Source organism: Oppia nitens, unplaced genomic scaffold, assembly GCF_028296485.1.
Source record: "Oppia nitens isolate AA-2021 unplaced genomic scaffold, nextdenovo-longstitch-racon4-pilon3 scaffold5_pilon_pilon_pilon, whole genome shotgun sequence".
In the NCBI taxonomy this organism is placed as follows: Eukaryota; Metazoa; Arthropoda; class Arachnida; order Sarcoptiformes; family Oppiidae; genus Oppia; species Oppia nitens.
In genome coordinates this window covers 7,183,466-7,210,509 of record NW_026533243.1, presented here as the reverse complement: position 1 = coordinate 7,210,509, position 27,044 = coordinate 7,183,466, and the positions used below count along the sequence as shown (strand labels likewise).

The 27,044-nt window shown below is 27.8% G+C and overlaps 3 protein-coding genes across 3 annotated transcripts; 2 read left to right on the top strand and 1 right to left on the bottom strand.

The window, feature by feature from the left end:
• Positions 1 to 493: 493 nt before the first annotated feature.
• On the bottom strand, positions 494 to 1,613 carry LOC128961038 (26S proteasome non-ATPase regulatory subunit 4-like). The gene has a single exon (XM_054307242.1). The coding sequence runs from the start codon at positions 1,588 to 1,590 to the stop codon at positions 649 to 651; it is 942 nt and encodes a 313-aa protein (XP_054163217.1). The 5' UTR covers positions 1,591 to 1,613; the 3' UTR covers positions 494 to 648.
• Positions 1,614 to 6,029: 4,416 nt separating this feature from the next.
• On the top strand, positions 6,030 to 17,759 carry LOC128961697 (frizzled-4-like). Its single transcript, XM_054307957.1, has 2 exons — positions 6,030 to 6,207; positions 15,541 to 17,759. The coding sequence occupies exon 2, from the start codon at positions 15,603 to 15,605 to the stop codon at positions 17,757 to 17,759; it is 2,157 nt and encodes a 718-aa protein (XP_054163932.1). The 5' UTR covers positions 6,030 to 6,207; positions 15,541 to 15,602.
• An 8,023-nt stretch (positions 17,760 to 25,782) lies between these two features.
• On the top strand, positions 25,783 to 26,821 carry LOC128961333 (zinc finger CCHC domain-containing protein 10-like). The gene is made up of 3 exons (XM_054307560.1): positions 25,783 to 25,993; positions 26,125 to 26,283; positions 26,358 to 26,821. The coding sequence occupies exons 1-3, from the start codon at positions 25,977 to 25,979 to the stop codon at positions 26,710 to 26,712; spliced, it is 531 nt and encodes a 176-aa protein (XP_054163535.1). The 5' UTR covers positions 25,783 to 25,976; the 3' UTR covers positions 26,713 to 26,821.
• Positions 26,822 to 27,044: the final 223 nt, after the last annotated feature.

Here is a 27,044-nt window from a genome sequence, read left to right as displayed (position 1 = left end):
TTCATCGGTATGTCAGCTCAGGTGAGAAATCATGAAAGCACTAGTCGTCAAAAAAATAAATAAGTGAGAGAGTGAGTGCATGTATGGCCAAAACCGTGACGACCATAACTAACAGCTCTCATATAATCCCTACGGTTTCCATCAATTTATTTCTCACCTTATTTAGCATTTGGTTCTGACTTTTAGAAAAAATATTTTTTTTGTGGCAAAAAAACAACTTTAATTTGAGAGCAAAATAAATCTATGTTTAACACTATACACATTATTATGTGTTCACAAAAAAATAATTTCTGTTAAAATACGAGCAATAGTTACTCCCCTTTGTCTTCAATTAGTAAATAACTTTGTCTTTAATTTAATATGTATTATATATTTTTTGTTTTGAGAAACACTTTATTTCTTAGTTTAATTTAATAGTTCATATAACAAATCATATACAATATACTGTATATACATATATATAATTAATTTGTATTAAATGTTTATTGCATATCATTAATAATATCTCAAGTGTTAATAATTAATTATGTAATTACCCCCAAAAAAAGTTTATCATTTTATATTATTGGCAGTAAATTACTGTGAAATTATCATTAGATTAATTAATTTAAATAACTTAATCAAAACGTTAATCTATCGTCAAATTTATTACTTTTTATTATTGTCAGTCATCTCTATCTGAGCTATAGGTGTGTCGATGGACATTGCAGTCGACTCTTGGAGTGACATTTGAAGAGCATAACTGATCTGTTCTTCTTCTGTCATCTCATTAAAGTCAGGCATTTTTGTCTCATCTTTGTAATCGTCGTCGTGTCGGTCATTGTCTGCTGAATTATCACTTTTATCAATAGATTTTTCACTTTTAACTAAATTACATAAACCGTCCAAAACTTCTTGTTTGTCTTTGTCCTCGACTTCAATTCTCTGTTCATTTCTTCGCCACTGATCTTCAATATCATGAAACTCTTGGTCGAGTAGTGACGCCTGTATGGCTGCCATTATGAATGGATCCATTTCTTCTTCATTTTCAATTAACGGTGAATTTTTTAGAGCATTTGCTAAGTCATAACCGGACGAAATAGTTATCATATGAGATGTTGTATTATCGATGGCTTTGATAAAAGCCGTCAATTTATCCGTATTCATGACTTCTTCACCAAAGTTTACGACATCGACATTGACTTTAGCTTTCTTGAGTCGTTTGGCTAATAATATTAATTCATTTTCGTCGTCATTGATAGGACTGCCGACAAACAAAACAATTCGCATTTTGTTTGTCTTTGACTCCCTGTGCTTCAACGCCAGGTGCGCCACACGGATGCTAGTCATCAGACTTATCGTCTCACCGGACAGTTTTACCAAACAGAGTCGTCTTTCCATACGATCGACATCTGTACTTAAAGAAGACACCAATTGAGGTGTCGGTGCCATAGTTAACAGTCCAACGGTATTCTCGGCATTAGATCGTCTCTTTGAGCGACTAACCATCGAAACTGCCTCTTCCTGTGCCTTGAGTCGGGTTGGATCAAAGTCACCATTTCTCATATATTCACAATTATCAATACAAATCATAACACTTTCTTTTACCATTTTTTTAGTAATAATTAAATTGAATACCAAAAATAATATATATTTTTAAGTATAATTTATAGATAGAACTGTATAATACTAAAAATTTTTAATACTAATTCAATTTCTAGATATTTTTGGAAAATATAAATGTAATAAAAAATTATTATTTTATTAAGTGTTATAATTTAGACGGTCGTGTCAATACATAACCCAGAAACTTAATTTTTGTCATAATCTCAGTCATTTAGGTAATATTTTTTTAAATATTAATAGTTAAACTCTCACTCGCTGTATAAGCATTGACTGAAAATATGAATAAATAATTGGCATTCAATTAGTCTATTATTAGTCTATTATATTTGTCTCCATTAACTGAATCATTGCTTTTATTTGATACAAATCTTAAATTTAATTCAAATCTATGTTCATATAGTATTGTTAGTCACCCTTAAAATTGCTAAATGTATGGCAATGAGTGGCCCGACATCCGAATAATTATATTTAATAATAATAAGTCATATAAACGTTTAATGTTTATACATATTTTGACTAATGTTACGGCTGTTCAATGTATAATTATGTGAAAATTGCAGTCCAGGTGCTTATTAGTTGACTATTCATTCAATTAATTTAGTAAACGAGAGTCTCATTTAGTATCATACATCAACTCAAGTTTTTTTTAGGGCAAAACAAAATTTATTTCTTTCGAGACTTCAAAGTGAGAAAAAATTACTTTAATAAATATCAAATTTTTAATTATCATAACTAAAGGGTGCACTTTAAAATAATTATTTAAAATAATTTTCCACTATTAATTCAAAATTTGTATTACAGACTAATATAAATATGAATATGTTTAATATGTTTAATATGTTTAATATGTTTAATGGCCAGTTCGCTGATTGTCAATCTAAAAGCATCAACAGATTATCTATAAAATAAATGCTCAGAAAAATGCTAAAAATGTCTTTGAAATTTCCAAATCTTGAAAAATATTTGATAATAACTTTAATGTCATTAAATTATATGATTTTATAAAATAAAAATCGTTTTTTCAAAGATTTTTCAGATTTGAGATTTTTTTAGTCATTCTTTTCATATCTGATATAAACAACTAAAATAAGAGTATTTGAGAAAAATCGTTGGTCTCATCACAACCTAATTACAGGCATAGAGAGTGTGAAAAGTGTATGATAGGGGCTCTGTCTTGTATGACCCCCGGGCTCTACCATCCTTGAGCTACGCTATGACTGTACCTATTCATCCACTCATTCATTCTCTTATAAATTTTGTGGTAATTTTTCAAAGCATCGCCTGTTGTTATCAGGAAATTCATCACTTGTTTGAAAAAGGTATTACTAAAAGGTAACAGGATTTCGCACTCTCTGCACACCATATCTTATAGTCATAGGTATGCCTGTGCTATCAAAATACGTGATCCAAACATTGTTTTATCACTGGTCTCTCTCTCTCTCTCTCTCTCTAAAAAAATTTCAATATTACTATTTTGTGAAAATGTAGACATTAGTATATAATAAGTATTAAGTATATATTACATTAGATATCTATAGATTTTAATGTTGAGAAACATTCAGTTTGTTTATCACGATATCAAATATAAAGTGATTATGAGATTCAATTGATTGCATTCAAAAACAATTTATTTATTTTGTTATATTAAATAAAAATATAATATATTTCATTTCTAATTAGATCTACAGAACCTTATCTTTATTATACTAAACATATAAATTTATAGTATGTAATACATACTATGTATGCTTTTATTATTATTAGTTAATGTATATTTTTATTTGAATTATTTTCATATTTCAATAACTATTCTTGTATTTATGTGTGTTTGGTATTGTTTCAAAAGTTTTATATGTTTTATTTATGTATATTTTTAAAATTACTTATCAATCATAAAATTTTTAAAATCTATTGTTCAAATAATTTGTCTATTATTCATGGCATTAATAATATTTTTACTGTATATGACTTTAGGCATTGACTATAATAACTATTGATAATACTGTATATTATAATATAACAACAACAGCAAAATATAATAATTATAGCAATAAAAATATACAAGTATTTATAATTTTGCTTAACAAGTGAGTGACTGTTTTATAATTTAACAATTTGAATATTACAAAAATCCTATCATACTGTAGTACTTTATACATGCTATCATACATTATAATTTAATAATATCAAAATAATATATAGTTAACAAAGTTTTTAACAAAATAACTTATTTTGCAAAACAAATGATATATAATTAGTAGAGTTTGTATTTGAATTTAATGTATGCCATTAAATATGAAACATTTTCTCACAAATTGTGTTTTGAAAACATAGATTTATGGATACATTTTATTTTATTAATAGTATATATAATAAAAAGTTACTTTAAATTCACTGTTCATTAAATGCTAGTTTACGTTAATTAAAAATTATTTTTATTCACAAAAATATGCTGCTATTTAATTTTGTAGTGACTTTTCATATAAACTGTATATTATAGTTATGGATATAATAAGCTAATAAGTGGCCAAAAAATTACACCTTTATTTTTTTGCCATTCAATTAAAACAAATCGGCTGCAAATCATTTGTTTTAAAATATGTTTAATTTAATTTACATCTCTTTGAAAGTTCCGACTCTATTCCCTCTCCTATTCTATCTTTTATTTTTCTTCCATTTATTTATTAATTATACATTTTTTGAGCTAAAACTAGATATTAAAGTCATTTTGTATATTTTGTTTTATATAATTTTGAAAATGATGGTTGCGTTTAATGAAAATATGTTAAATGCTATTTAGTGTAAGAGAGAGAGAGAGAGAGAGAGAGAGAGAGAGAGAGAGATGGTGTATAAAAAATAAAAAATAATTTTTTAGAAATTTTTATGTAAATAAACAGAAAGTTTTATAAATGGTATGAAATGTCTAAAATTGTTTTTAAAAACTAAAAAAATTTTATTTTTAGATCAGTTGCTGCCTTTTGTCGGATCAGCTCATATACCATATAGTTATACAACATATTAAATATAACCCCTGTATTTAATGTATTTAATATTTTCAAACTATTTGTGTATAACATATAAAGTATGTAAGTTTGTTGATAACAATTTTTTATTTATTTTTATAAATGTTTGCAGGGATACCAAAAAAAATTTATTAATAATCAATGAGACATTTAACATCACATGAATGCATCTGCCATGAGATCTAATAATAATAAAACTAAAGTGTTTGTCTACTGGATTTAATGTTAATGGGATTTTATTTTTTATAAATAAAAATAATAAAAAGCATATAATTAATTACTCGTGATATGTACTTTTAATACATGTAATAAATATTTTTGATTTTTATTATTATTATTTTTACTGATTGTATATATAATAAATACTAGTGTCGGTAGACAACAAAGTTTTTCTCATTAGGCAATCACTTATATATTTCTTTTTAATTTTTTATATTATTATTATTATTATCATTATTAACTATCTCTTTATATTTTTTTCTCGATGCGCCTAAAAAAAGTAGTATAAATTCATTGATTTAACGTTAGTTGATTTTTTGAGTGCCATTTATCTATAAGATATATCACTTTTTTTGCTATGCACTCAACTGATAACATGTTTTCAAGTAAGCAAATGAGTCTCTCTTTTTTTTCTCTCTCTCTTTCTTTTTTTCTCTCTTTCTTTCTTTCTCTCTCTCTCTCTCTCTCTCTCTCTCTCTCTCTCTCTCTCTCTCTCTCTCTCTCTCTCTCTCTCTAAAACATACACACAAATACACACACTTAATGGTGAGTTCGGTGTACTCAACAATAATTATTAAATTATATGATATGATAACACATGTCTTTTTATTTTATAATTTAGTATAGTATATATCGATAACATTTCAAACACATACAAAACAATTATACAGTACGGTATATACTGTATCACATAATATTAATAACTTATTATAACGTTATTAATTGTGTGTTAATATTATAAACTGATAACTAATATTAATAATAGCAGAGATTTTTGTGACATATATAAAAAAATTTATTACTATTAGTTAAAGTGAAATTAAATGTCTAATTGATAATAATAATAATAATTAATTGTTTGTTATTTGGTTAGACATCGGACTGGGAGTAAAATTCCTGTGAATTATTTCCACTACACTATTATTATTATTAAAACTTATAGTATTGTTAAAATGTTAGTTAGATTTTTCATGAATGAGAAAAATCCAATTATACCATAGAAATAGTTTGTGTGGTTTTTTCAGTTAAAATCTTTAAAATTTCATTTTAAATAACTTTGTCTATTGTTTTGTATATACTGTATATTTCCTGTGCTATGAGTTAATGAGTGGTCAGTGATCTTACGGCTTACAACTTGTAGTACTACTCATAATCTTGTGGTCAGTTTGTATTGAATGAACTTTTTTTTCAATGACATTGTTGTCAACGATAGCCATTTACTACACTATACAGTATAAGATGTTAATAACGGGTTGGCCTCACACAGCAATATGGGTGGCATTACAATACTACTGTACTGTACTTCAATAATACCAACGACACAATAAATACCTGAGCACAGGAAACACGGGATTAAAGGGTAAAATATGTGTGAGATATATAACCTATTCATATGATATACATTTATTGAATATAATATAATAACTACAAGATTTCCAATGTTGATTGTGTGTCCGATAAATTATGTTTTTAGTTATAAATATAGTTTCTCTTATATTGTATTTGGTTTCAAAAAAATAACTATATTATAAAAATTTAGTGGATTTAAAATTATTAAAAATAAGACAGAGATATGTGGATAAAATTTGAAAAATTTTCTAATAAATCGAAAAATATAATTTTATATATAATAAGTTTATTGTATTATTAAATACTTTATTCATTGTTTATTAGTGTGATATTTTATAGTATAATATTATTCAATTGTTGTTTTTAAGATTTCGTGTAGTTTAATATTTTATTTTAATTATTATTGATAAATAATTAAACTATTGAAAAATTTAAAATTATTTTTTGTTTAATACTATCATTTCTACAGTATTTTATTAGGCATATAATATTAAATTGCTATGGATTTAGTAATCATCGATAAAAAAATTGTGTGAATTCCCCCCCAAAAAAAACTTAATTTGTTTAAATATAACTTATAGTATATATGTTTTTAGACTTCATTTGAAACCCAATGTGTGTCTCATTGTATGCCAAAAGAGAGCACACATTCCGTAGGAATTTGTCTGACTTTTTAGATTCAAAACATAGACTATTATTATTATTATTGGGGTAAAGCATTAGATCGGGTGTGTGAGTGTATAGTATGTATGTATGTATGTGTGTGTGTGTGTTGAGATACCGCACCTTTTGTACGGTTTTCTTCAAATGCCTTCTCGCAATACGTGCGGCAATAAGTCGATACCGCGTGTAAGCCGCGCCGCGAGCACTAGTATGGTATCTGTGCTCTGCAGGTGTTCGTGTCAGACCTTTTAAGACGGATTCCCTTTCATATATACCATACAACACTCACTCTGTTTAACCTCCAATGGCTATCATTTAACAAGCATTTCAATGCACTTCTCTCTCTCTCTCTTTCTTTCTCTCTTTTACTGATAAACTCTTTTGACTTCAAAAATGGTATGTTTTTCAATGAAATGTATGGTTGGATACAAATTTTTAACACAAAAACAACAAACAAAATATACTGTATTTTTGCACATTTACCACAAAAATAGGACAAAAGATTAATGAATTCAATATTTTCTGTGTTTAAAACCGTAACCACTTGTTGTTAATGGACCACAAAATAGTGTTTCGTTATTATTGTCAATTGATTTATTAGTTTAGTTACAATAAATGGATATAACATAGAAATAAAATTTTTGGTTATATGTATATAATTTTTTAAATTCTATTTATACAAAATATTTATTAGTTACAAGTTTTTATATAAAGATTTTCACTTATTTAAAAAACAAAACTTATGTTCAATATATATATATATATAAATATTTCTGGAAATTCTCAAATAAAATGATTTATAATTTTTTTCTTTTAAAAAAATGTTTGACACAAAATTAATTATACTTATAAGCTATTTATAATAATAAGAAAAATATATTTATCTTAAAAGAAAGATATTAAGAGATTTGGAAAGTAAATAACTGATTGAAAATGATATGAAAAGTTTTATAAATAATTATTAAAAAAAATGTAAGTAAATATTTTTTAATAATAGCAAATATTTTAGTAGATTTCAAAATATCAATCAATTGAATCAAACATAAAATACTTTTTTTTCAAAATTGCATTTTCATTAGATCTCATGCCATAACAGGATGTGTGGTATTTTAAGCTTTTTTTTTGCTTTAAGAAATTGCAGATATTTTTGTGATTCACTTTAGTTCATATCATAATATCAAATATATTTTTTAAACAAAAAATCCCTTCTCTTGTTTAACTAACAAAAAAGTAAAACTGGTTTCTAGTTATTACACTATTATAATAATCATACAGGCTGGCTCATCAGGAGTTATTTTCAAAATACACCACTTATTTCAAAAACTACTAATTATATTTTATTTTAACAAAAAATATTATAAAATATGATAAATGGGATTACATATTTTTATAAAAAAAATTTTTTTTTTAATTGCAATTAAATGGCAAAGTCAGGTGTAAAAATAGTCGAAATTGTCCTTATTTATTATATTTTGACTATCACGCGACCGCTACATCCAGAACCTGTCGCCATATGATGTGCTATTAATGACAAAGAAATAATTGGGCCTATATTTTTAAGAGAAATTTGTGATATCAGAGATCTACAGGACTTAAATCATTGTGCAGGACATAAGGTTAAAAAGATTGCTTGATTGTTACTGGTTTAAACAAGATGGTTCACGACCTTACAGAACACAAGATATCTTTGAACAACTTAGAGAGTGTTTTGGTGATCGGATTATAGGTTTGGATGCGCCCAAGAAGACTGGCGGCGGAAATGATTTTACCTCCATATTTACCCGATTTCAACACCTGTGATTATTTTTTTGGGTTTATTTTAAGATATGGTTTACATATCCAACCCTCAATCTATTGAAGAATTCACAAAAATGATTGAAAGTGAGATACGGGCCATACAGCAATATATGAAAGTACGGGTAACATCCAATTTTGTACACCCAACTTTGCCATTTAATTGCAATTAATGGCGGCCATTTTGAAAATTTATCTAATTAAAATATGTAATCCCATTTATCATATTTTATAATATTTTTTGTTAAAATAAAATATAATTAGTAGTTTTTGAAATAAGTGGTGTATTTTGAAAATAACTCTTGATGAGCCACCGTGTACAATAATAGTATTATTATTATTATTATTGAAAATGAAAATAGTGAAACATTTTTCTTTGTTGTTATTATTATCATTATTTCTATTACTATTATTTTAATGTTTATTTAATATTCATCTTTTTTCATTATTAGTATTTCAAACATTTCACAACTACTTAAAAATATATAGTAGTATTTTTTCTAAACCTTGTTTTGCAAATAACTAAAATATTTTTCAAATACTTATTTGTTAATTTTAATTTGAAAACATATACTGTATATCATACCTATGAATATGTACAGTATTTAAAGTGCATAATGTAAACATAAGCTATATTACTGTACGGTATATAAAGTAAATATATAATATTAAAATCGGCAAAAGTTTTTATTACCCCTCAATTGTAGTGCCTCTTAGTTAGCAAACATATTCCAGTTTTGTGTCTATGATATGACTTGAATAAGTGCTTTAAAAATCAGTGATAAGTATTATCAGTTAAATAATAACCACAATATTCTCGACTTATTGTTTGTGCGCTAAAATAAATAATAATCATACATTACTTAGTCATATATATAAAATCATTGCTTATTATTAATATAATAAAAAGCCAGTGTTTTTATCATTGCTTGTTATCTCAAAACTAAGACATGTAATGGCTTCATAAATAAGCAATTATTGATTGCGATATTAGTTGTGTACTTTAATTATAAAGTATTATAAAGTACTCTTTTAATAATGTGAACTATAACTAATGACTAGTATTTATTATTTTAGATTAAACTATATATATATATATATATATATTGTAAATTATTATATAAATTATTTTAATTGTAATGAATCTTCTCATGTATGATATTGTATGAAAAAAATAAAAGATATTTACTTTTACTAATTTACGAGTCATTTACTGTATTTCCAATTAATAATGAGATAATAATAATTACTATTATATTATGGCAATTTGAGATACAATGGTTTACTCATATAATTTGTCTGAACCAGTAATATACTGAATGCAATTTCGTGGATCATTAAAATTAAATATTATTATTCAATTTAAATTATCTTTTATATTATATTTTTTTGACTTAAATAATTAATTTATAGCCTTCTGTTTAATACTTATGATTGTTAAAAAAAATTGTAAACGTCTTTATGATAATATGAATCTTCCGATAATATAAATTTTGAGGTATATATACAATAATAATTATCTTAACAACACATCTCAAACATCAAACTTATTTTGTATATTATAATAATATGTATAATTTAAGTTTGATATCATTTTTAAAAATTATACGAATATTATTAGTAGAACTAAATATTATTGTTACTCATTATAAACGACTAGTTTTCTACTTAATTACCAAAAAAAAACTTATTGTCTCTCATTATCTCACATTTTCCTCCCATCTATTTTTGAAGAGATGTAATCATATGATTGTTCACATAAAATGCAATTGTTTTTGTGCCAAATCTCGAGTGTATTTTTTTAGTATTATATTAGTAGACATTTCTCTTTGTCGGTGCTATCAATTTAATCAAAATTATTTATTTTATATTTTTTTTTACTTTAAATGGTTAGCAATTATATGCACTTTAAATGATGACTTATCAATTATAATATTCTTGTTTGTTGTATATAATATTTTATTATTATAAAGTAATTTAATAGAAAAAATAATTACTTAATATTATAATACTGTACTACAAATATACTTTAATAATAATTATTATAATTATAGTATGATATCACACTTTTAAGCGAAATGTTTATTATATAATTTGATATAAAATTGTTTATGAATGTACGTGAATTTATTTAGATTATAATATGATGTATTTTTGTAATAAAGCCTCTATGCATAGTTGATTATTTTAATATTAAAATAAAGTAAAATTAAAAATCTCTGTGTATTTGTATATCATTTTTTATTTATATCTAATTAAATTTTAAAAATCCTAATTTATAGTTTTATATTAAATATAATTTTATGTACAAATACAGTATAATTTTTTCAATATACTATTTCTCATATGTTGTGTCAAAAAAAAAAACAATATTTGTTTACAGTTTTAAGCAATATATTTATGAAAGTTATTTTTTAGACTCTCTTTTCTTTTAATGTTTTTTCCAACAATTTAAGTGCAGAAAATAAAATTGTTGTGTATTTTTGTTTGAAAATTACTTTTCCTAATTATATATTTTAAACAAAAAGTGAAAAAAATAAATATATAATTTTCTATTTCTCTCATTTCTTATTGCAGTAATTTCAGTGTTGGCCCCAAACAAAAATTGATGCTTTTCTTGTATAAACATTGGCTCTCGTTTTTCATTTATATATATATATATATATATATATATATATCTTTCTCTGCGGTTATAACTATTAAAACTAAGCATATAATCAAAGGGTTATTAGCCCTCAGTTTTTTATCAAAGCACACAAACCATCGCTTTATATATATATTTATATTATTGCTTCAGTTGCTTAGCTAATGACTTCTCACTTCAAATAAAATATATTTATATTGATCTTCGCATAGAATAAAGCAACAAAAAAAGTGCAAATAATATGATTGTAATGCAATTGAATGGTGTAATATACATATAAATTGTATGTATAGTTGGGATTTAACGACAACTCCTAATTATACTTTAGTTGGCCTCACATTAGGCGATGACATTAAGGATGTGCTTCTGACAGGTCTAACACCAAAGCACTTGTGGCTCAATAGTGAGTGAGTGAGAGAGAGAGAGAGAGAGAGAGAGAGAGAGAGAGAGAGAGAGAGAGAGAGAGAGAGAGAGAGAGAGAGCACTGATATGTTATGCATTTTTCTGATCGGTATTTTCTTTTTATACATTTTTTTTGAAAAAAACTATTTCTTATGATTACTATTTCTATAGTATTTATTGGTTTTTTTGAGAGCGTATTATGACTTTTTGTGTTTTTTTTATTTTGAGTCACTTTGTTATTAAATTGCTTTAACGTCTGAAGAGATTTTCCTGAAATTTTTTGATGCATTTTCTTTATTTCTCTTTCAGTCAGTGCCTAACATATATAGCTATCTCCCGGTGCCCAATCATTAATGTGATTGCCAGGGCATGCAGTACCACATTTTATGAGCACCATTGCCACTGTCCTCACAAACAACAGGCCCTTTATCTATATTTCACTCAATAGTATTGTTGAACCGATTGCAAAATCTTCTTATTGGTCATTAAGTCGTAAAAACATATTTACTATAAGATCTGAAAGAAAGACTGAAGATTGTCTTTCTTAACAGTATTATTGGTATTATATTTAATTACAGTCCTGTGCTCTGACTTTGCGATCGTTGGCTTTGGTTAAGGCATCCCATGAGTCGGCAAATTAGTGTCTTCTCTAAGAAATTAATACCCAAAATAAGCCAAAAGGCAGATTAGACTGACTTTTCTATTGATATTATACTTGTATTATTGTATCGTTTATTGAGTAGTCGTATAATAACCGAATTAAATTATTTGCATACATCTGGCACTGGTATGTCTTCAATATATAAACGTTTGTATCACATATCCATATATCAAATCGCTTGATTCAAGTGCACACACAACTTGTAACACAACACAACACATCAAATATTATACTGTATATTGAAATCTGTTATCAATGTTCAACATTTTACAACCACATTATTATTTATATTCGTGGCTATAATGCTAACAATGATACTCAAATACAGTGTATTCTTGTATATAAATTATATATATATATATATATATATATATATATATATATATATATATATATATATATATATATATATGTGTGTGTGTGTGTATGTGTGTGTGTGTCTAATACACACAGTGTGTATCATTGATATGGTACTTGCATTTGGTAGGGCACTACTGGCAGTAATTGCTAAACATTTTCTGCAATCTGTGAAAGTTTATGACCGACTATTTCTAACCATTTCCAGTGAATATGAGTTATGTGTTTATATTCCTAATCACTAAAACTTTTTCGCTTAAATAAAGTCAGTACTGATTACTGACTGATTTTTCCGAAGCTCTCAATTGTTTGCTCTGTCGTTAAGGTTTTATGAGATGAAAGAGAGAGAGAGAGAGAGAGAGAGAGAGAGAGAGAGAGAGCATGTATTGAATTATAATATACAGACAAATATATGGCTTCTCTCTAAATATGTTCACTATATTTCTATTTTATATTATATTTTTACGGCAAACGTATAAATTACAGTCAATTTTTATCCAACACTTAAAATTAATGACCAGTTGTTTGAAGTCTTGTTTCTGAATCCATTATTATTTGCCTCTTATTTTCTCTTGACTTTCATTAAGTGCAACACATTTAGTGCCCGATTAGCATCAATTGTATTTGCAGTGTATATATAATATAAATATATTGTTATCGCACTTTTGGATCCCAAAGAGCACACGGCATACAAAGTGTTAATATAATATAAGATAATGAGAAAACATGTTTTAATTTATACGCCAAATGAGATCAAATGTTAAGATATGAAGTGAATTATTAATATTATATAAGATCTGTATATTAGAGAGACTGAGAGAGAAATTTTGTTGTTTGCGAGCAGTTGTGTGTTATTTAAGTGGATGTGCTGTTTGTGGGCCGACATAGAGTACACATACAGTACACAACTTATGGGTGAAAGATAAGAGAAGTAAACTACTAATTGCTATGAGGAGAGAGAGAGAGAGAGAGAGAGAGAGAGAGAGCAAAGGCAGGGCGGGGGTCAATAGCAATGATGAATGGTTGAGCCCTACAGTAAACATAATTTTTCAGTACACAACACATAACAAGTATTTTTTGTTAGATATACATACATAAGCTAACGATAATTTTTAGCCTCAAATAGCTGTCCGACAGCTATATATAAAAATAGTTTTGTGAATCAAAAAAGCACTGAAAATAAATATGATCTCACAGTGACTTAACTCATGTGTGAATATATCTGTCAAACAGGAATTCAATTGAGAAAATTGTTTATTGTTTTGTATGTGAAATGAAGTTTTGGCCAAAACTTATTTTTAATGGCTATTATTGTTTGGATGACAGGCAAACACCAGTGTTTTATGTGTGTTGAGCACATGTAGTATTGCCCGTGAAATTTAAACTTTGAAATATCACACATAAATAATTACAAAATAATAATAATAATAATAATAACTTATAAAACCATTCGCTCTCTCTCTCTCTCTCTCTCTCTCTCTCTCTCTCTCTCTCTCTCTCTCTCTCTCTCTCTCTCTCTCTCATTCTCTTTCTCGGTATGTGTTATAGTAATAAATAAATGAGAAGCAATCGAGATTTAAAAAGGTCTGCGCATTGGTATGTTTGGGCAAAATTAGAGGAATACCAGTGCTGTCAGTATTTATATGATAGACAAAAATATTTTTCTCTTTTCATGCGAGAGTCGACTGACTGCCCATTGTTTTTATTATAGCGGTTCTCAATACCCATTAGGATATTCCTATTGTGTATTGTGTTTTCTGATGTGGACTTCGAGTCCCCACAAGAGACCAATGTGTTTATGTGTAGGTATGTGTGCACTAAAGATATTTGGCATTTGTGTTAAGCCATCTCTATCGGTCCACTTTACTACAGTGCCTACTCTATACAAATACTACTCTACATATGATAGCCCCCAAATGTAAAGGTCCAAAAAGCTTGTTTCCCGTAAGTCTCTCTCTTTTCATACAATTTAACTGTGACTGAGAGCACCCGCCTTACCGGTAGTAATTGGCCCTCAGAGCGATCTCACTATTTTGAGTCGGCTCTTCTCTTTAACTAAGAGAGAGAGAGAGAGAGAGAGAGAGAGAGAGAGAGAGAGAGAGAGAGAGAGAGAGAGCACATACATATCACGCCAAGCCTTGTGTGTGTGAGAGAGAGAGAGTCAGCACACAAAGTGATAGTTATTTAGGAGACAGTCAGTCGGCCCGGAATACTAGCACTGATAGAGAAAGACCATTGAGTGTTGCGCTCAGTTGTGTTTGTGAAGCGACTGAAGAAGGAGCTCAGGCATGTTTGGTTGGTTTGGGCTGAGCTTATGTATGCATATGTTTTGGCTTCAATAAAAAACTTTGTTATTGCTGAGCACTGGTATGTTCTGTTAAAAACATAGACCAGTTACCAATTCCCTCTCAGATATACCGATGACATTCACGCACGCGTTTGTTTTGACCAAAAAACACTGATTTACAAATGATATGCAATGTTATGGCAAAAGTTTTTTTATCTCGACATATAAAATATGTGTTTGATTTGTTTATTTTATAATTTATTTATATATTTATTATTTTAAAGAAGAAAAGTTATGTTTATAATAAAAAAGTATAAAAATAAAAGCCATTAAATTGATTTTATAATTGTGCTTCAATTAAATACTTTTTAAAAAAATATTTTGAAATAATAACTATTACATCATTTGTAATAATAATTTTTTAAAATCAAATTTAATGTTTTTTCTATAATATTCAATATATGTGTTGAATTTTTTTTTAAATATGTTTTGAGACAATATTTTAATAGTTATTTTAAATTTTCATTCATTCAAGACCTGACTGTTAGTAGTGTTTAAAGAATTGATTGAATTGATTGAATTGATTGACTGCAAACAATGACCAGAAGAACAGCTATAGCTTCGTCTGTGTTAACACTATTGGTGTTTATATCGACGGTTCACACGATGGAGGTGTCGGCCACCCGTAAGTCCGGTAAATGTGAACGCATAACAATACCCATGTGTCAAGATATGCCCTATAATCTGACCCGAATGCCCAACTTTATGGGACATAAAGACCAGTCGGAGGCCGCCATTCAAGTGCACGAGTTTATACCGCTGGTGGAGATCGGGTGCTCAAAGAATTTGAAGTTTTTTCTCTGTTCATTGTATGCTCCGATGTGTACGGAACAGATCGATATACCAATCCCTTCGTGTCAATCCATCTGCGAGGAGGTCAAGTCCCGGTGTTTGCCAGTCTTACGTCAATTTAACTTCAATTGGCCATCAATGCTCAACTGTAGTCGACTGCCAGTACCCAAGGATGGTCTCTGTATGGAAGTTCCCAATATCAATGACACAATGAAGACACCACACAAACATCCCTCAATAATATCGTCATTGTCTTCCTCCTCATCTTCATCATCATCGTTGCCATCAAACAAACCTGATATTAAAGCCATCAGCGAAAAGGAGACTAAAGAGTTGTTAAACTCGATTGAGAAGATCTATCCATTTTTATTTGCCGGTAATCAACGTCGTGAAGGCAGTGATTCCCAATCGTCACCATTTATGCCATCATTTAAGTCATCGCTGCCTTTTGAAGCGTTTGATATTAGTTCATACAATTTGAATGGTGTGGACAGTAATGGTTACGGAAAACTATCAAAAAACGGAAACAAATGTTACGCAGAATTCGTTTATATACCGATAGCCGGCAAACAACACGTGAATGGCAGCCAAGCGGTCTGTGCGCCCAAATGTGGTAAAGATATACTATTTACCAGAAATGACAAAAACTTTGTGGAGATATGGATGTGTATTTGGGCCTCAATTTGCTTCATATCCACACTATTCACTGTATTAACCTTTTGGATCGATTCCCAACGGTTTCGTTATCCGGAAAAACCTATTATATTTCTATCGATGTGCTTCTGTATCTCAAGTGTCGCTTATTTGATACGTATATACGCCGGCCCTGAGTTTGTATCCTGCGATAGGAGTGACTCGGGTGACGATCATATTACTCTTGAGGGACTCGATAACTCTGCCTGTATTATAGTCTTTATATTGATTTACTACTTCGGTATGGCGGCCACTATGTGGTGGGTCTGTCTAATCATAACCTGGTATTTGGCGGCATCTAAAAAGTGGGCGCACGAAGCCATTGAAGCTAAATCTAGTGTTTTTCATCTTCTATCGTGGGCTATACCGGCCATTCTGACTATTATTGTCATTACATTAAGACATGTGGACGGGGATGAGCTAACAGGGCTATGTTATGTCGGTCATCACGACCCGAGCGCATTGCTTTACTTTGTGATTATACCTCAATCAGTCTTCTCCATCTTTGCCATACTTGTACTGATATTTGGCTTCATATCATTGACCCGAATCAGGTCAGACCTACAATATGGAGGTCACAATACAAATAAATTGGACAGACTTATGATTAGGATCGGTGTCTTTACAACATTATATACAGTACCGGCACTTGTGGTCATTGGATGTCATATTTATGAGTACTTGAAAAGCAATGAATGGCGCGAAACATCACTCGACAGGTCGAGGATGTGTCACGACATGAACACTATGAACGCCTGTCGTCTTAATGAAAGTATACCAATGAAAGAGGTATTTGTACTCAAGATATTCATGTCACTGGTGTTGGGTATATCTACCGGTATATGGGTCTGGAGTAATAAAACGTGGAACTCGTGGACCCGATTCTGTCAATCGACGTTTGGTCGTCGACCGCGACGTAATTTCAAGTGTCCACCAGTGCTACCGCAGACCACTACACAGTACATACCGGTGCAGCAACAACAACACCGACACACACCCACGTCTAGTATCTCATCGCAAAACAATATACCTAACAATACTAATAACATTAACAATAACATAGCAAATAACCCGTTGTCCCGACACCACGTCTACTATCATTCATATGCATCACTCAAGACTCAAAGTCAGACAAGACATTCACACCGTTCTCATCGTAGCAAACATAGCAGGAATACCACAACCAATGCATCGATAACTCACGTCTAATATGTTTATATCATTATATCATTATTTATACATTTTTTTAAAAAGAAATTATATAGAAATATATTTACGATATTTTTTTTGTATATAAATTTACAAGTACTATGTATTAAAGTATATAAATATTTATTTGAATGTGTATATTAAAATTGGGAATTTTTAAAACAAATAAGTTTAAATATTCCTTAAAATTTTTTATTGTATATAATAATTATAATAATTGTAAATTTGTAAGTTTATACTATAGAAATTTTGTATAATAATTTTTTAAAATGACAAAACAGGAAAATAATTGAAATAAAATATTAATATTTATGGTTATGATTCATAATATTATATTTTGCTTTTATTACTCTCTATTTATTTTTATTTAGCGTACAATATATATACAGTATATATATATATATTATACTTGAGTAAAATATTAATAATAAAGGGAAATATTAAATATTGCATTTAAAAAGTTATCCATAAAACTTTGGCATACATTGCGATACAATATTTGCATATATATTATGCAATTACAAGTAATGGTAAAAACACAGTGTCTAATGCATATACAGTGTGTATAATTGTGTTTATTGTATTAATATACTGTATATAACTTTATACTTTAAATAAATTTTATGTGTGTGTGAGTGCACTGCAGTAATGAATATATGAATGGATAATGTTTTTTGACTGAAATAGTGAACTAAAAACATAAAGTGAATTATTGTTAGAAATATATGTATAAAAGCACTCATTTTGTATTATAAACATTAATATAAACATATTTTTTATCGGCAAAATTTTTATCATTTTGGCGTAAAATTTATACATATCATATGTCATCAAAATATAGTAATACATTACATTACAATTTGTATGGCATACCAACTATTGATTAACTAAGTTAATAGCAAAAATACATGTCTTCAACAATATTAATAAAATGTAATAACAAAATAGACAGAAAATAAGTCATTTAATGAATGTACACTTTTAGCAATGTTTTACTTATGGATTGTAATCATTATAAAATAACATTAAGTTTTTTTTACTGTAATTCCATATAGAATTTGAATCATACGCTTGAATGCCGAGAGAGAGAGAGAGAGAGAGAGAGAGAGAGAGAGAGAGAGAGAGAGAGAGAGAGAGAGAGAGAGAGAGAAATAGCAAAAATGACATTAGTTTTAAAATTGTATTTTTCAATGCTTTCCACTGTTTTAACCATCCGTTCAATACATACAATCACATCGACTTTTGAAAGCCATGTACCGGCTCTCTGGTGTTATGGCATTACAAAGTAGATATTGGATGTCTTTCTCGTATCTCAACTAAAGACGAAAACATCAAAAGCATTGGTAATTCGTCTCAATGTAAAAGCTTTTTTGGTCTCTTATATATATATACTGTAAATTTATATACATATTCAAAGTCTATGGCAATTGAAAAGCGCCGGCAAATACTGTATTGAATGGTTTGGCACAAAGCCATCGCTCTAAAGATCACAACTAAATCGCCAGATCTGTGACTCTAAAGCCCCTAAACAGTACACTAGAGGTTCACCAGAGCGTGGATTGCAATATATATATGGTTTATATGCAGTCAACCACCAAATCTTAATGCTCTGGTTTATACATATTGTACACTACTGTCTGTATTACTAACTGTTCCAATAGTGTCTAAACCGATACAACACTTGCCAAACATATACCCAAATGAAAGGATGAATACATTTCATTATTTCGGTTTCTCTTCAAATATATTGCAATACTTTGACTACATATGAGTTGTATTCACCCACAAAAAAATGTTATTCACTGTAAGCTATGCCACTATTTCAATGTATTTATACAACTTATTCGTGTATTGAACTGCACCTCTCGGTTACTTTGCTTTTAACACAACTAATGCTTTAATAATATCCCGATTATAATAACAACAACAATATATGGGTACACAATATGTGTGTAACAGGTCTACAAATGACATGTGATTAGACATACAGTGTATATATAAAGAGTTTTTTCTGTATCAATGAATTGTGAGAATTTTAATGCAATGTTAAAGTTATTACAACAACAATATATACTGTATATACTCTATGTTGTCAGCAATAGGGTCTCATATTTTTTTGAGGGGACATTGAAATCTGGAGCACAACCCAAACAATTTCTAATAAAATGTGTGTTTCATTATATAGACGTGTATAACACTTATTGTATTTTCATTATGTTTTTGGTTAGTTATGGTTTGAATTTCAATAAATATTAAATAATAACAAATTCTTATTTATGGTATTGTATTAGTTTGTGAACAAAAAATAGTTATTAAGAAATGTAAGGTTTCCTAAATTATGTTTCGGATTATATGACATTATATAAAATTACTATTATAACAATTTGGTGGGTATGTAATGTATGTACGCATACATTTATATATTATATACAGTATATATATATATATATATATATATATGTGTAACAATCAGGGTTTTAAAAATGGCAGGCATTAACAATAGATGCCTATTTTGCCAAATGCCTGCCCTGCCTCTGCCATGCCCTGGGCATCTATTTTCAGGTGGTGACACCTATTATTTTAATTATATATTATTAATTTATCTATAAAACATTGTTTTATCGATATTTGTTTGTATTTTTATTTTGTATATCTCTACTTAAAAGGTAAAATCATTAGAATTAATTATATTAATTGTAAATTTAATTAACAAGCTAAAAACAGTAAATTACATTATTTTTATAAATTCAGTTGCTTTTTAGCAATTTAATTTGGCAGGCAAATAAAATAGATGCCCAAAATGCCAGGCATTTATGGCATCTATTTGGGCATTGCCAAGGCAGGCATTTATTTCCTTAAAACCCTGGTAACAATACAACAAATTTTAAATGTGTCTGTTTAAAAATATTTATACAGTTAAAATGTGCACATAAATTATATTATATTGAATACTTATCTAGCTTAATTTTATTTAAAGATAAAAACTATTGAAATAAACAGAAAATTTAATTCTGAGCTCATGTTTTAAATAAAAAACAGTTCACATAAACATAAATAATATTGAAAACAATATTTTAGTAGTGTTTTAGAAAGCATCGCATATATACTGTACTGTATATAAAGCATATCATATCTAATCTTTTAAGTTTTGAAAGCCAAAGACATATATCTCTTGGCTCTTAATATATTATTTAAAGTATCTGTCGGTGATCTTCACTCATACATATAAACAGCTGCGGAAACCTTTTACCATAGGATAGCATATGTCCTAATCTATGAGCGCAAGGGAATCACTATTTAAGAGATAAAAAGAGCGCACACACTGGCAAAGCTTGGCTCCGGGCTATCAAGTGATTCAATGAAATGGTGCTAAAATATTATATAAGAAATATTTTATGTTTTATATAATACAGTGTTTTCATTAAACTATTTTCTAAAGTACATCTAAAATACAATATATAGGTATTCAGCAAATATTTTTAAAATACCATTTCTTATATTTTGTTCTCTCTCTCTCTCTCTCTCTCTCTCTCTCTCTCTCTCTCCTCTCTCTCTCTCTCTCTCTCAAGTCTTATAATACAATATAAATAAGTATAAATGTATGCTTTCACTGGCCTTGGCTTTGATGGATTGTATGAATAGATATGATCCCTGAGTTTTACACAACTGATGTGCAAATATGCAATGCATAAGCAATGGTTTTATACCTATCGTGCGGGTTCGGCCCCATTAGTGATAATCATAATATGCCTGTGCTATGAATAGACCATTTCATAGTTAGTCTATCTCTCATAACATAACATTAAGAGTTCCTTTACATGTTTGAGTCACACCTTTTATATAATGGGATCCTTTCAGGTGATGCATATCTAGCTTTCCTTAAGGCCTACTTAATCAGTACTCCTTTTTTTTCTTTTTCTCTCCTCAATCATGTAATTACTGATTGAACGGATAGCAATCACACCATAAGTGTGGAGAATATACGCTATCAATCAGTCAAAAACATTCATATCGTTGCCAAATAGCACAGGTATTACCTGAATGGCTAACAACATATTAATATTTGTCTAAATGAGAAAAATACTTACAAAATATATCCATAAAAATTAATACACTATTTTACAGCCTCTCCTTATTTTTCTATCATATATATATACTGTATAATAAACTTTATTTTTATATGTAGTAAAAAGTAATATAAGTGTATTCCCAAAAAAAATAGTTATTAATCTTTAAGACGAAAGGGGAAAGGGATGAAAAAGCACATCCATTCTAACCGTGTAATGTATATTTGTCTTCGAGTTAAAAAACTTTATATGTTAGTCAATAATATATAAAAATAACATAACATTTTCATAATTAGTATTCAAATTTGCCGATACTTTTTTTGACATGACTGGCAAAAACATGACACAAAGTCATTAAAGAAAAACGCAAAGAAATAACCAAAAATAAAAACAAGTGAAAGATTCGGTAGCTTTTATGTCTGTGCGATTGATGAGAAAAAATTAGTAATTAAAAGGTGTTTTGATAGGCAGCAAAAAATTGTGAAAATATTTGCTCATTATTTCAATGCCACCAGTATATATATATATATATATATATATATATATATATATATATATGTAGCCAATAGCCAACTACAGTACTTGAAGTTAACTTTTTTTTTAACTATCAGTTCCCTTAACTCTTGCCTTAAGACATGAGACACTGTCTATCCTTTTTTTAATATATAAAAACACTTATAATTATAATGATTGTCACAATGATCTTTAGCATTAATAACATTTTTTTGCTAATTTATACTTTAAAGATAATGTTTTTATATAATACATTATAAACGCTAATAAATCAATTTCTCATTTGACAAACTAATTAGCCTTAAAATTCTTATGTTTTAACTATTATTTTATTTCTGTTAAATTATAAATTAAACATTTATTTCTTGTAATATAAACACAATGTGTTATTATCATTAGTAATCATTTTAATATTTTTTTGTTTATAGATTATAGTATTTTAAATACTTTTAAGTAATGATTTGTGTGAATAATAAAAAACAAACATTTAAAAAAAATTTCATTAGTTGAAAGTTTAATTCATTAATATTATAAAATATTATAAATAATAATTTCAGTCATACAATTTATACAATTTACAATATACCTTGTTTATCAATTTATTATACAGTTATACATTATTTTAATATTATCTTTAAAAATTGTAATAATAAAGAATAATGTAATTTTTTAGCACTCAATAATTCAACCAAAAGTGTTATAAAACTTAAATTACTAAATTATCAAAACATGTTTTTTATTATTCATATATTTTACAATTTCTAATACATACTATTAGTGACTTGAGAATTGGTTTATAACAATAAATATAAAACAATAACTATTTGCAAATTTCACTAAAGATACTAAATAAAAGTATTGATTATATGTATATATACTATATATTATATATTATATATTATATATATTATATAGTTATTTATATTACTACTACTACTACTACTACTACTACTACTACTACTACTACTACTACTACTACTACTACTACTAGGCTTTATCGTTTTATTTTCCAAAAGTTCCCTATGTTCCCTATGTTCCCTATGTTCCCTATGTTCCCTATGTTCCCTATGTTCCCTATGTTCCCTATGTTCCCTATGTTCCCTATGTTCCCTGGGAATTCCTAGAGAATTTATTTGCTTGTGTTTTGTACCTATTGAATACTAAACATCAAATGTTCTAATAATGTTTGAAAAACAAATGTTATATTAAACTGTATTAAACTTAAATAAAATAAATTTAATGATACATTTCTATATTAAAGTAAGTGGTATTTATAAAAAGTATTATTAAATTTATTGAAATGAAATTTATTTTTAAATATTTCTATGAAGTTCTATGAAGTTCTATGAGTTATTTAAGTTTTGGTATTATTTATTGTAATAATATAAAATATATTATCCTTTCTAACGATGAAAGGAGGGAAAATAAAAAATTTTCCATATCATTAGTGAAAATTGGAGAAATTTTATTAGGGAAATTGCTTCTCTAGGAAAGTTGTCCGAACTCTAATTAATTGTTTTTATAAAAAGTATTCAAATTAACATTGTTATGATATTTATTGTACATTCAATGATAGAAAAATTACACAAAAATTTTAATTAATTTTTTATTTTAAATACAAATTACACTTTTTCAAAATCATGATATAAAAATTATTTTTATTTTCATCCAAATTCTAAACAAGCATTTAAACACTCATACAAACTAAAAAGCTAAATAAAATTTAACACTTCATGTAAAATGTATTTCAATAAAAAAAATCGCTAAAATGGTTTTGTTTGTAAATTTACATTAATAATAGCAATTCACCATTTTTGTAATTTTTATTTTTAAATAGCATTCATCAAAACTTTAGTATAGAAACACATTTAAGACTTTAAAATTTAGTTAATAAAAAATCTGTTTTTAAAAAAGTTTGCTAATCAATTGAATATATTGAATAAAAATTGCAAAATGATAGACAAGTAGACATCTCTCTCTCTCTCTCTCTCTCTCTCTCTCTCTCTCTCTTTCTTTCTCTCAAAATATAAAGAAATTATTTAAGAGTCGGTCGTCTAACAGGCACTCAAAACGAAGAGAGGTATGCCATGAATGCTAAATAAGTTCATAATTAAAGTGCCGCCGAAAATGTAATGATTGCCTTAATTGAAGTCTTACATAGAATGAGAGAGAGAGAGAGAGAGAGAGAGAGAGAGAGAGAGAGAGAGAGAGAGCACAATAGTTGAATATATATTGAATAAAAATAAGTTTCAGTTTTAATGACACATCAAAAGAAATTGCATACAAAAGACATACCAAACAAACCAAGAGATTTCAAAACAAAATACTTTTTTGTGTTTATTTATATATTTTTATATTACGCTTCTCTTCTTATTTTCTGACTTTTATTTTTAACTATTTTAAGTCATTTCTTCGTTCATCTCTTTTATCTTTCATGCGATTCGTCGGCAAATCGTTAAGATTTTTATATGGATTTTACGCCTCTCTCTCTCTCTCTCTCTCTCTCTCTCTCTCTCTCTCTCTCTCTCTTTTCTTTCTTTCTTTTTTCTGTCTTTATTTAAATGAATACAGATGTCAACCATTTAGGCAAAAACTTATTGGGGTTTGGGTTCGCCTCCAAGTGTTTCCGTTATGACCCCCAATGGCTATCATCTTATGATTTCTCGTCATTTTATATCTTGGAAAAGACTCTTTTTTGGGATTAGTTTGCATTTTATGCTCAAATGCATTGCGAAAACCCATGAAAAACTAAACAAAACTAAGAAACAAATATCAGAACTAAGTTTTTATTTTGTGGACCGACTTTTCAAAGAGACATATAAGAGATAACACTTTGTTATAATAATAGTAACAATTGAAACAAATTTTTCAATGCCTTATAACAGATAAGTTTTGACAGTAAAGAGGATTCATTTAAAATGTATGAAAATATTAGTTTTGCAAAAAAAATTAAGTTTTCTTAAGAAGATTACTAACTGATTGAAATCAATGATAACACACATCACTGAATACAATAAAGATGTGACTTATGTTACAGAAAAAAATAGTTATTTTTGGAAATCAGATTTTAATACATTAAATCAATACATATTTTATATAATCATAATATGATAATAATAATAATAATACTAAAATTTGATTCTAGGTTACTTTAAGGTTAATATAAAATTAATTAACAATTATAAATTTTTAAAAATATAGTAATTTTAAAACAATAAATTAATAATACAGTAAGTAAATTAATTTTTGTGTGCATAAAAAAATAAATTATTTACATAATTAATTTATTGCATTAATTATAGTTAATATTATAAACTATTTTGAAATGATATTTAAGTCTAAATCAATATTCAGTTAATATTTAATTATTATAAAAGTATTCAATAGTTTTCAACTGTTTGTAACGTTTTATATTTACAGTATATTTATATATTAATGGAAATATAATGACGTAATTGATGAACGAATCATACAATAGTCGGCACAAAGTGTTTGTGTGTTTAACACAAGGATTTCAATCATTAAATATTTAACGACTATTACGGGTGTTGTTTGCGGTCATTGTTTTGCTGACCAAAACACAGGACAATAACACGTGCTTTTGATTGGTTACCGATCAGTACAAGTATTACACAATATGAACAAAAAGGACAGGTTTGTCAACATTTTTGTTGTTGAAAAACATACGGTATCTGACCGACCGGTCCTATTGGTTGGTCGGGTCGTCGGAAACAAATTGGACACTAAATTATCAATTGATTACTTTATTGTGTTTTTTTCTTTAGTGTGGATTTATCGACCATTCGTTGCCAGAAATGTCTAGATATGGGTCACTGGACCTACCAGTGCACCGGTAAACGCAAATATGTTCACCGATTGTCGCGAACGGCTATTATGAAGAAGCGATTAAAACAAAGAGAAGAAGAGACAAAACTGAAACTATTGTATGATATCTATTAGGAAGAAGACATGAATTGTTGTTTATTTACTAATTGATTCAATTGTTTATTATTTTCAGACAAAAGTTAAACGAACAGAAAAATGCGGCCAACAGTTCATCGTCGGCATCGTCTTCGGCAACCAGTGATAGTGAGTCAGACAGCAGTTCTACATCGAGTGATGCGTCAAAGCCATCGCCAATGATAAATGTTTCGCATCGGAATCGGTCACGAAGTGGATCAAGTGGTACGTCTTCGACATCATTGTCTTCAGGCTCTTCATCGACATCATCATCACTGTCGTCCTCGTCGTCTAATTCATCCGATTCTGATTCAGACTCTAACCCATCGTCAGATGAAAGCAGACAGAGATCACATCACAGACATAGAGATAATAGAAGGCATTCGAGACATAAAAGGAGAAGAAGTGATTGATTTATCAAAACATCAATAATTTTCTACTAATTTTCAAAAATATGTTTCGCTAAACAACTGTTATCTTTAATTATAATAATAATAATCCAATCAATGATTGTAAACATTTACCGTAAATTATTATTGATTAATAATTACTAAATACATAAAATGGATTCAATTTAAGATATCTTTAAATTCTCAATTGATGTAATTTTTTAAATGTGATGTTTTAGTATTGTCATTTTATATTTTGTAATTTAAATTTTTTTTAGATTATTTTGTTTTAAAAATAAAACATTTTGACTATAAATTATCTATACTACCGTACTATGAATTTGTCAAAAAATTTT